Raw genomic sequence first — 12,882 nt, 5'->3', positions numbered from 1 at the left:
TTGACATCAAACATTTGGTGAATGGGTCCTCTGACTGGGTGTGTGTTTGTTGTAGTAAAGTATTAGCTTCTTTTTTTTTTCTTTCCCGTGAAGTAAACACTTTTTTCTCACAGTTCGTAAGCCATCAACTAAAAATGTACTGAATTTTAGCCATTCTATATTAACGTTGGAACTTGTGTAGTTAGATTTAATTTAAATTCAGCAAATGTATAAAGCAAAAAAAAATGTATAAAGCAAAAAAAGTATGGAACATTTTCAATATGACTGGAGGCTTTGTATTTTTGAAACTGCACTTTATAATGTAATTTATTACTGCTAATTAGTCCTACAAATATATTTATATCAATTAGGTATATATATGCTTAAATGACACCTGATTTTTTAATTATTTCTGTAGAAAATTATAAAAACACTATATTTCTTTAATAAATTCTTATACTAAATAGAGGTGATAAGTAAAACTGAAGAAACTTTAATAATATGAAAATGACATGGAAAAGTTGTACAACCATGTGAATGTACTTATTTTATACTGCCCAAAAAGCAAGTCTTGAGGAATTACCTTTTAGAAAATATTTTTAAAAACCCTTAAAAGGATCCTCAACACTTTTTGAAACTCTGAAACACCAAAGGCTACCTTCAAATGCTAAACACACCATTCCTCCTGAATACTTCCTGAAAATACTGAATTATATATTAATGAAATACTTATCAAAATAGGTGACAAAATGATTATGTCAATAGGATAGAATTAAAGGACTTTAAAGGAAAAAACCTTCTAACAATGAGATCAAGTTAGTTTTTATGATATTTAATGTTTATCTTTTAAGTAATATAAACATTTTCCTTAATATTGTAAATAGTTTAAAGGAAAAAACCTTCTAACAATGAGACCAAGTTAGTTTTTATGATACTTAATGTTTATCTTTTAAGTAATATAAATATTTTCCTTAATATTGTAAATAGTTTATTTCCATTTTAAAGTTGGGTGTTTGTCTACTCATTTTATAGCTCATATGAGTAAATCAAGTGTAGGCTGAAATTATTTTACAAACTTTAATTCTATGCAACATAATGACAATTCTAGCTCTTATTTAACAGAATTTTGGAGGTTAAATCATCCGTTTTTGTATTTATATCCTATGAATATACAAACGAAATTCTACATGGGAAGAATTTTTCCTGATTTAAATAAAAGTATGTAAATAAATAATTTATAACAATACCTATGTCACTAACAGACCTGGTACAAAGGCTTACTAGAAATAAGAGGAAGTAAAATAATCATCAGTTATCAACCTTGGAAATGAAATTCTCATCTAGGACAAATATTTTGTTAAAGTTACCATATTTGGCCCGAGATGGAGTCATTCATGCTAAGCCTCCCATCAGCAAACCAGAACTTAACTAAGTTTCTGTGCTTGGAAGTTCTCCCAGAAATAGAGGCCTAGGTCAACCAACCAGCTCTTGCCTCTTCAGCACAAATTACCTTGGCTGACTCCAAGTCTTCTGTATGCTCCATACAGGGAAAGTAAACTTGCTTTAACGAATCAACAAATGCCCAGTATAATGTTCTTGCTCCTGCTCACTTGGTCTATGAATCTCTTGCCTCGTTCAGCTCTGTGAAGGTTCTTTCTATTATACTGGATACTGCTGGATTCATGAATTGCTGTATAAAAGCTTACTAGATCAGTAAATTGTTTCTTTCAACAACTCAGATGGAAATAACCAAAAGTGTCTTAGACTCAAATATAGAAGGAAGTTAAATGAAATTAATTTTTAGTAATTGAGGATAACCCTGGCCTTATCTGATTTATGGAATCCTTGTTGCCTTATGGAAAGTGTTCAAACAATTTTCATTATTAAAAATGTTCATCATAACAGGCAAAGCAAGCTCTTCTCTAACATTTTCCCACAAATAATGCTGACAAAATGCCATCTTTCTGGAACATTTAAAAAACAACTATCTTCAGATGTAATATGTCATATTCCACATTTCTGACCTCTCTTTTGATTACAGAGCCATTTGTAATACAATGACTGTCTCAACTAAACAATATGACAGATAGCATTAATTCAAATGTCATCATATCTTCACCAAGAAAATAAAGCATGGTGATTAGCCCTTTTAGCTTTTAGAATCAACTTTTGCGAAAGCATCATGTTTCCCCTCCATTAAAAAGTAATTTTCTATCCCTGCATAAGAATGAAGTTTAGTCCTTCTTTCAGCCAGATGATAAATGTCCTTAATTAGAAATGCTAATAACCGAACTTTTCCCCTCAGACCTATAAGTTATGCTGACACATAGACGCTTCATAACTAAACTTGTTGGCCTAGTCTATATCCAGAATATATCTATATCTCGTTTGTATATTAGACTAAGAACAGATAAAGAATAATGTATTTAATTTGTGCACTAATTTCCCACCCCCAAATTAAATGCAAACATGCACAAACAACCCAACTGACTTATTGTATGCATATGTATATGTATATCACACATATGTATATTCTCAGTAAAATATCTAGCATTTATTTTGCACTTGATAAAAACGCTTGGATACACATTTCCTGATTTGATGAGAATATCAATCCTTCGATTCAAATTCATGAATATTCCTAGTTTGCAGGCTGTGCAAACCACAGTGGCTGAAAACCACAAGTCATTTTTTTAATAAACCGATGTTTTTTTAAGTATAAAAATAACATTTAACCCAAAGAGAAGAAATTCTTATGAATGTGGTATACAGAACATATCACAAGTAGACAAGCTAATATGTGGGAAGCAGTGAGTAGTAGTTCAGACATGTTCCCCCTCACCAGTTTTATCAGTTTTGAAACCTGTTTTCACTGAAAACCAGCTGCATGCTTAAGCCAAGTTGTTCACTGTCTCTATTACTCAGGTTCTTTGTTTTTCTTTTAATTCATAAAATTTGAATAATAGTATCTAATTTACAGGGCTGTTATGAGATTAAATGAGATGATATAGTCAAATGCTGGCACATACAAGCATTCAGTAGGCACAGAATGGATAGCATCTAAGGTTTACCACTTTCCATGTTCTTTCTACTCCAGTGACTTCCCTAAGAACTAAACTTCTGTATTTATCTACCTTACATCTCCACTGGATATTTCATATCTAAAATACACTATATCCAAAAAATAATTCTTGATAATTTATCTTAAAATTCTTCTCTCTCCCCATCTCCAAATTTCCAAAGCAAATATTCTAGGACTTCTGTTTGACTCATCTTTTTTCCTAACTTCTCACACCTCCAATCTCATTATCAAGTCCCACTGACTCAGATTTTAAAAGGGATATTTAATTCCTTCACACCACCTCCACTCTGTCACCTAATTTCAAACACTATGATCTCTCTCAGGGATTGCTGTCATGGTCTTTTAAACACCATTTCTATTTCCGCTCTTGTTTTTCACCACTACCATAAAGCCAGATCTCTTCTCCACAAAACCAGATCTTTCCAAACCCCCTGTCACTTCCTGTCCAAAGTCCTAACAAAGTTTCACCTCTTTCCTTGAACAAAATTAGAGTTCTTTACCCTCTCCTGAAATGTTTATGTGATCTAGCTTCTGCCTACCTCATCCTCCAAGACTTTCTCTTTTTCAAGTACTCTTGTTTGACCAGCCAGGAACCTCCTGCTGTTCTTTGGGTGTGTTCAACTTGATCCCTGCCTCATCTGCAAGCAACGTTATTTACCTAGATCTTTACATTTCACTTTGCTGACTGTACTATAAAAAATAGTACCTCCAGGGACACCTGGCTGGCTCAGTGGTTAAGCATCTACCTTTGACTCAGAGCATGATCCCGGGTTCCTGGGATCCAGTTCCACATTGGGCTCCCCACAGGGAGCCTGCTTCTCTCTCTGCCTCTCTCTTTGTGTCTCTCATGAATAAATAAATAAAATCTTAAAAAAAAAAAAAAAACTAGTTCCTTCAGTTCCTCACTCTCCTGCCACTTAACCTGCTCTACTTAATTTCATAGCATCTCATATCATTCCTGGCCTATGTATTACTTTTTTTTTTTTTATTCTCCTTAGGGACAGAAAATTTTCACTGTTCACCATTGTATCTCCAGTATCTAGAAGAACTGAGCCTGCAGCATAAATATTTTCTGACAGAACAATATCAAGATGCCTGTTACACATTAATATAGCCCATAGCAGCATAGGGGACTCATTGACTGACATCAGAATTCACTTACAAAGTATGTTAAATAGCCTCATGGTTTGATTTTAATAAATACAAAATGACAACTGGCAGGGATAATTGGTAATATTATCATCTTCTACCTGGAAAGCCTAGTGAGGTTTTTTTTTTTTTTTTAATATCTTCTCTTACTTAGCAATTCAATTTGATCAATGGCCAAATTTAAGCCAATTCGCAAAAGATCAATATTGAAATTACTGATTCTAATTTATTTGATTTCACTTAAACATATTTTGAAACATTAATTTATTTGGAAAAAATAACAAACATTTTGTTCATTAGGAGGGTACAAGGAACAGCATATAAGAAGAGAAGCTTTCTTAAAATTGTGTTTTTGTATATCTATGTTATGCAGAAAATCAGCAAATCCTGCTTCATAAATATACTATATGTGAGTAAGAACTCAGTTGAAAGGCAGAAATCCTTGATATTATTTTTTTTAATTTATTTATGATAATCACAGAGAGAGAAGCAGAGACATAGGCAGAAGCAGGCTCCATGCACAGGGAGCCCGACATGGAATTTGATCCCAGGTCTCCAGGATTGCACCCTGGGCCAAAGGCAGGCGCTAAACTGCTGCGCCACCCAGGGATCCCAAAATCCTTGATATTATTGTTCTTCACTCTATCACTCTTGGTATTCAAGCTCTGACAAATTGCTTATTTTCCAGGATTCAATTTTCTTGCCTCAAATATAAAGAAAATGGACCAGCTCATCTTCAAAGACTCTCCTGGCTATAAAATTAACATTTTAAGTCAGATTTCTCTAATTTGGGAGTTTTTCATATATAGTTCTCTTTCAAAATCCTTCCATATTACACATTGAATTATAACTTGTCCCCCTATTGTCATGTCACCTTGTTTTACTCCTTTCTCACATACTAATTTAGTTCTTTGCAAGAATAGTGGTAGAAATTAATGATTCACAGATTCTTTTTTTTTTTTTTTTTTACAGATTCTAAATTTACTGATGAGGACAGAAGATTATCTTGAATTAAAAAGATATAGGTATCAGAGACCTGGAAAAATTACTTGTATAGATGTATATCTATTAGAACGGTTTATCAAAACATCAAAATTTCCATAACAAAACTCAAAACAAGTGAATCTTTTCATATTACATTATGTGAAGAGTCATAGGACCTTATTATTAAGCCATGTGAAGCTAAATACCAGATGTATGTAATATTTTTTGCAGCTGAAAAGGTGCTTGGGTATTTGAGAGATATGTGAGGCTCAGACTTTTTGTTTTGAGAAGCCCACATACAAAAGGATTGCCAAATGGTTAACACTTCAAAAGCACATAGTTTTTTCTTATGCAGATTTTGAATTAATGAATCAAATTAAGAAAAGGTAAGTGGCACAGCACAGAGTAGGACAAAGCCTACCTAGAAACATCTAACAGATAACAGAATTGAATAAGATCCAGAAAGTTCAGGAGAAAGTCATGAGAACATAGCTCAAACAGTATTTTAAGTATTTGAAACTGAATTAAAGCCATAAAATGCTTCAGTGGGCCCTTACATATGACTGCAATTTATCACATCACACTAAACACTCCAGAGCCTTAAACACTTGTGCTGTTTTTCAAAGCAGAGGTCAATTTGAATGACCACAACCAATGTAGCAAAAACTTCTGGAATTTCAGTCATGAGTTTTAAAAGACTGACACTTTTTCCTTTTGGTAGGTCCTTTGAAAAATCTGCAAGTGATAAATATACAAAAATAAACTAAAAGTATGGTAAATAAATATAAAATAACACTTGCATAATAAAATAACACGGTTATGAACTGGTTGCTAATTATCATTTCTCACTCATTAAATCAGTTTTTCATTCAACAAATTTTATTAAGCACCTGTTTTCGGTGTTTTTGGTAATTCATTTCTTAACAAGACTTAGGAAGTTTCCATTCTACTGGAAGAAGGATAGCTATTGATGGAGTAAACAAAATGCAGATAGTCATGTGTTATTTATAAGCATATAGTGTCATATAGTAATTATTGTTAAGATAAAATCACAACAAGGTAAAGTGATAGAGTGACCCTGGAGAGAGGGGATTACATTAGATGAGTGGTCAGATAAGTTGTTTCTGAGGAGTGGACATCCCACCTAGATATAACAACAAAATGACCAAGACATGAATGTGTCTGACCTTAAAAAAGAAAAGAAAAGAAAAGAAAGAGAAAGAAAGAAAGAAAGAAAGAAAGAAAGAAAGAAGAAAGAAAGAGAAAGAAAGAAAGAAAGAAAGAAAGAAAGAAAGAAAGAAAGAAAGAAAGAAAGAAGAAAAAGAAAAAAAAAAAGGAACACTCCAGATAAGAAGAAGTATATATGCCCAGGGGCAAAGGCAGGAAGGAGACGGTTGATATTTTTAAACAGGCCAGATTAACTGGCATCAGCAATGTGCAATAAAAGTTTGACAGCTACTCTCCAGAAGCAAGTGGCTGGATTGGTAGCATTTGCTGATTTCTACATGGGAGATACGTTCCACGCTGGCCCATTTCAACCCTTCTAACAGTGTCCGTGATGACACTGAATGAAGAGCTGGGAGGTGACCATGGTTGAACCTGCTCAGTGCTTGATTTGAGGGCAGATGCCTGGTAAAGGCGGCAGTGGTGGGGAGAGATGAGGTCAGATAGGTGGACAGAGGCCAGGTCATTTAATGCCATGTGTCAGCGGTCAGAAATTCAGGCTTTATTCTTAGAAATCACTGAAGGGCTTTTAAGCAACCGATGGGGCATGATGATCTAATTTATAGTTTCAAAGTTCATGAGCTGTTTGTTGAAGAATATACTTAGGGAAGAAAAGTTTGGCAGTTAGGGAGCTATTATATTAGCCCTGGCTTAGACCACTGTGGGGGTGGTGGAAATGAAGAAAGCTGGATAAATATAGGACATTTTTTGATATTTTTTTAAGGCAGAGTCTACCTGTCAATGGACTTGTTCAATGTGGGGTACAGAGAAAGAGAAACAAAGAATGATAAAAACAATTGCAAAATTGTGGACGCAGAGCAATTTATGGAGGGGTAGGGAGGTTGTTAAGAGTCAAAAAGTCTTCTTTGACTCTACTGAGTTTGAGACGTCCAGCAAATATGCTGACTAATATCAAATGATAAAGGAAGTCATTTTCTTATTTATTTCTGCTAACAAACTTTTCATGTAGAAATTAGTGTATTCATTTTAACAATATGAACATGAAGGTAATTTTTGCAAGGCTATGTAGCTAGGAAATGGAAGAGGTGAGATTTCAACTCCAGTTTAACTACAAGGTTATGTATTTACCTCAGGATATATTTCCATTTTGCAAATTAATTCTCTTAATGTTTTAAGTGTATTGTGTTGGGTTCCCTGATAATTCAGTGCAACTTGCTATATTAAAATCACATTATTTTGTTTATTGCACATATAAGACAACGATAAGGAAAATTCTTATAAGGAAGACTATTTGGGAATAGAATGCCAAAGCATTCTTTAACTGCTTTAAAGTCAGCTGCCCTCTTAAAAGGAACAACATAGTGCTGGGTTCTCTGCAGGACCAACCTTACTGTGCCGAGGTGAAGCTTTCACTTCAAAAAGTTTGTACGTAGTACAGTACATATTTCTGGAAGAAAATAACAGTAAGGAATACAGAATGAAGGGAGGTAAATGTAAATCATTTTTAATTCTAGTTAAACAAAATATTATTTTTAATTGGGTTATAGTCTCAACTCATTAAATTATCATTTAATAATTTAAAACTATAGGAAGAATGAGGTAGAATTATTATACTTGTTCTGGTTTTGTTTTTTAGCAGTGTAACATTCTGGCCCACATACATGTGATAGTGTGGTTGTAGCTCATTTTAAGCAGTAGACAGGATAGTTAGAGAGTTTCCAGATGTGTTAGTTTATAGCCACACAGTCAGTAAATAAAAATATAATGAGAGTGGAATGCTAATATTTTATCCAAAGAAAATTTGAAGATTTAAAGGTTGCTTATTTTTTAAATGATAATAATAAAAAATAATAAATAAACCCTGCGGATTCAATTATTGCCATTTTGCCACAGTTGACCCATCCTTGGATTGCCATCAGGTAAGAATTTTTTAAAAGCAAAGGAAAAGTGATTTGTGAGCTGGAATAAAACTGTCAAACTTTCTTTTTTAGAATACTTTGATATTTTCCTGGTCCTTAGAACTTTGCGAAATTGAAAATAACATGGCATCTGGGATCCAAAAGCTGCCATATTTTTTCTAAGTTTCCTCGTGTCACCTACCAATTTGACTTTTAAATTAAAGCGCTGAATCTGTATTTTAAATCCTGTGTCAAAACTTCATTGTTGGAATACAGGATTAAATGGCAGATTCTGAAGCCTGATATCTCAAACTCACATTATCCCATAAAAGTAGTTTATTTGTAATACCCTAAGTATGCAATCGAATTGAACATAAAACCATAGTCGCATGAGTCTTAATGACTTTAAAAGAATTTAGTCCATCTTCCTACACAATTTCTGATTGTTTTCTACATGATCTATATTAAGTGGTCCTCAGACACCTAACTGAATACTTCTTCAACAGCCTCAGACACACCAGTCTATTTCAGGGCAACTCAAAAAAAAAAATACATAAAAATCTGTGCTTTGGGACAAAGTTCAATCAATTCTCTAATTTCCAGGACTGCCAACATGCTGAATCTCATTTATGCCTCCCATCATGCTCCCTAACACTATAATTAAAGCTTTGAATGACAAACTTCCAAATACCTTACTTTTACTGATAATCTGAATTTCCATAACTCATAGCTCTCCTATCTCAATATTGGGTAGAATCAACACACACTTGGTCTTTTCATTTCTCAGTTAATAACATTAATCCTTCATAGAAATCAGAGTTATACTTTTATTATTTGTCCTTACATTAAGAATCCTGGGCAGCCCGGGTGGCTCAGTGGTTTGGAGCCACCTTCAGCCCAGGGCATGATCCTGGAGACTTGGGATCGAGTCCCACGTTGTGCTCCCTGCGTGGAGCCTGCTTCTCCCCCTGCCGGTGTCTCTGCTTCTCTCTCTTTCTCTCTGTGTCTCATGAATAAATAAATAAAATCTTAAAAAAAAAAAAAAAAGAATTCTAGGTCCCTAATCTTCCTCAGGCTCAAGGCTCATGGCTCCAGAAACTCACATGGTCTGGCTCCCTTGATTCCTGCACAGTCTGTACATTTAGAATGATGTTCTGTTGAATCTCCTCATGAATGTTCCTATCAGGCTCATTCACTCATGTCTGTTAGAAGAAAACAATTTTAGCTCTATCATTTCAAGTTTGTTCTTTCTTTCTTTCTTTCTTTCTTTCTTTCTTTCTTTCTTTCTTCTTTCTTTCTTTCTTTCTTTCTTTCTTTCTTTCTCTTCTTTCTTTCTTTCTTTCTTTCTTTCTTTCTTTCTTTCTTTCTTTTCTTTCTTCTTTCTTCTTTCTTCCTGTCTTTTTTTTTCTTTCTTTCTTCTTTCTCTCTTCCTAATGAAATGTCTCTTTATATTGCCATTTTGATGGAGAAACAGAACCACAAGTAGTGATTAAACTTGCTGGTCATTCCACAAAATATTCCTTAACTATGATTCGGCTGAACTACAGTTTTAAAAATCTGTGGGTTTTTTTTTGAATGGTGAAACACTTACTATAGAGTATATTCTTTAGAAGTTTGAAAAGAAATCTCTGCTACAAACAAAAAGCTTTCTAAGGTAGTAAGGTATAAAATGAAATTTAATGTGAACTGCAATTTAAAAATTGTTTTAACAAATGCATGTATACATCTTTTAATAAGAATACTTTTTAAAATATTTTATTCATTTATTCATGAGAGACAGAGAGAGAGAGAGGCAGAGACAAAGGCAGAGGGAGAGGCAGGCTCCCTGTGGGGAGCCTGATACTCTTAATGTAAGGACAAATAATAAAAGTATAACTCCCTGTGGGGAGCCTAAATGCAAGCTCTGGCCCAGAAGTCTGAACCATACTCTGCCACATGGCTGTGTAATTCTGAGCAAATTATTTAACCATTCTGAGTTTGGGTTTACTGTAAGTAAAATCAAAATAATACATTAAGTCTTTGAGATGATAAAAGTGATTTGTAGAAACAGGTTAATGTCTGTAAAACCTGGTATACTGCATGACATAGATGGTCGTACATTAAAAAACAAACAAACAAACAAACAACCAACCAACAAAAACACAACATTCTCTTTCTCTTCACAGTATCTTCCACCCCCTTGACTGCATATACACACAAAAATAATTTAAATTCTCAAAATTATGTGGTTGAAAATAGGCACTCTTGTCTACATGGTTACATTCCTTCTCTGCAGTGGCTTTTGACTTAGAATGTTCCAAAATATAAATCTTCTGATGGAGAACTTGTGGGCTGTGTCTGCCCACCCCAGATCACCCTGTACTGAACCCATAATTCTCACAATCACATCTTGCTTCCCATCTGGGGATGACTTCCATGTGACACACCTTCTGTGTAGCAATTTTTATAGTGACTGGTGCCTTAGCAAACTAGATTTCTGGTCCTGGTTTCTCCTCCCTCACTTTATTTCCACAAAGGCTATGTTTTCATGTGTGCCTAGAATTGACCACACATTTTTCAATACTAACCAGAGAGGGAAGCTAAGACTGGGATCTTTTAGTAATAAAACCTTGGTTCTAAATACCTGACTACCAGTTTCTACTCAGTATTATCATCCTCTTTTCTTTCCAGGTGACTCTTGAAATACTGAATTGATATGAGCAGAATGGTAGTGGCTGCATTTTTTACATGGGGATGCTTACCCTTTTGCCTACTAACCATGAAGCACAATACTGACTACACGTATCATAAAACATGTTTCAGATCAAGTTTTATGTGGTTACCATATTCATCATTCCTCAGAATTTTATAGTTTTCATAAAATGTAACATGGTCAACAATTTAACACACATATTAAAAAATATACAAAGAATATTGTTTTCTCTGTAGGCAATAGTCTCAGATAATTACACTCCCAAAGTAAATAGCAAATAATATATGAGCCCCCTCAATAAACTCACAATTGTTCTTCTGTATCAGTATCCACACAGCTACATAAATGTATATCATAATCATAAATATATATAATCATATATATGCACACACATGCACACACAATTGTCTATAATTTTAATCATTTGAGGTTTCAAGTGTGCCTTGGCTTAAAACAATTTCAACAAATTTTTAAACACTGTCAACATTATCATTATCAAATTCTTCAATACTTAAATAAGTTGTGACTATTTTTTTAAAGATTTATTTATTTATTTATTTATTTATTTATTTATTTATTTATTTATTTTAAAGGGAAGGCAGAGAGAGGGAGAGAGAAGGAGAGAGAAACCCAGGCAGACTTTTGGAGCCTGACATGGGGTTTGATCTCATGATCTTGAGATCACAACCTGAGCCGAAACCAAGAGTCAGACATTTAACCAATTGTGCCACTCAGGTGTCCCACTCTGTGACTATCTTTATAAATGAATGTTGCATAGTATAATGTTTCATAATTCATTAATACCTCTGGAAATCAATGATTAGTCCATTCATTCAATCATTTATTCAACAAATAATTAAGCAATATATACTTTCTTCAAAGTATAAAGTTTCTTTGACAAATTTTTAATTATTTCAATTTTGAATTAGAAGTTTCAGTGTTCACAGTGTCAAGATATGCAAAACAAAATAATGGTAAATCTTTTTTTAATAGATTGTTTTTTGTACTACCTGCTATTCAACTTTGCATGATTACTGCTTCCAGACATTAAAAGCTAACTAACATGTACTGTTTTTCATTATTTCTATGGCAGTCCATTACACTGCTAACTCAATGAGAAATGCTGGGCTCTCACTGCTACTCTTTTTTGGAGCTCTGTAGAGCTTTGAAAATGCCAATTACAGCTACTTACAAAACCTAGGGACTAAAGAAGTAAAACCCTTGACCCACTCTATTATCTCCAGGACCAGTTAGAACCATTTGGATGTTTTCAAAGCTTAAGGTACTTGAAATGCCTCACAGCTCAAGTGGTAAAGTATCAGGTCATCCTCAAAGGTACTCAGATGGCTTACTTGGCAAGGATGCATTTTGTCTTATAGGAATAGAGCTCTGTTTGTAATGTACTCAAGCCCTTACCACTTACATATTTATACACAAATTTCACAAAGTGATATATGGGCTATAAATCATATATATACAATCAGAGCTCCAAGGATTAGTACATTTCAGCAAATATTTAATTTCATGGTAGACAAATATACTTTCATTTATTTATATTGTGAAGAGATTCTTCACAACCAGACAAGACTTACCTGAATCTGTAGCTGTGACCATCAAAACAAAGTGTGCCTTTGTTTCACGGTCCAAACTCTGTATTACTCGAAGTTCTCCACTAGCTGAGAGAGTAAAAGCATTGTCTTCATTACCACCAAATAGAACATATGAGAGTTTGCTATTAGAACCTTGATCATCGTCTCTTGCCACCACCTATAGGAGAGAACAAGACATGCTGGAATGTATGTAAAACTAACAAGGTCTACCACAGAGTAAAATATACCATTAAAAATAATGACATAGAGTCTTATATTTAAAAAAATATTTAAAATATTTAAAAATATTTTTTTAAAAATCCA

General features: G+C 33.8%; 1 protein-coding gene across 1 annotated transcript in view; it reads right to left on the bottom strand.

The window, feature by feature from the left end:
- FAT4 (FAT atypical cadherin 4) overlaps window positions 1-12,882 on the bottom strand; it is a 175,464-nt gene that overhangs the window by 61,573 nt on the left and 101,009 nt on the right. The window contains exon 6 of the mRNA XM_055317010.1: window positions 12,562-12,736. Within this exon, the coding sequence (XP_055172985.1) occupies window positions 12,562-12,736 (175 nt within the window). The remainder of the gene's footprint in view (window positions 1-12,561; window positions 12,737-12,882) is intronic.

The sequence above is a fragment of the Nyctereutes procyonoides genome, unplaced genomic scaffold (genome assembly GCF_905146905.1).
Source record: "Nyctereutes procyonoides isolate TBG_1078 unplaced genomic scaffold, NYPRO_anot_genome, whole genome shotgun sequence".
Classification (NCBI taxonomy): domain Eukaryota; kingdom Metazoa; phylum Chordata; class Mammalia; order Carnivora; family Canidae; genus Nyctereutes; species Nyctereutes procyonoides.
The sequence above is the reverse complement of the archived record's forward strand: the minus strand, read 5'-3'. Positions and strand labels throughout refer to the sequence as shown.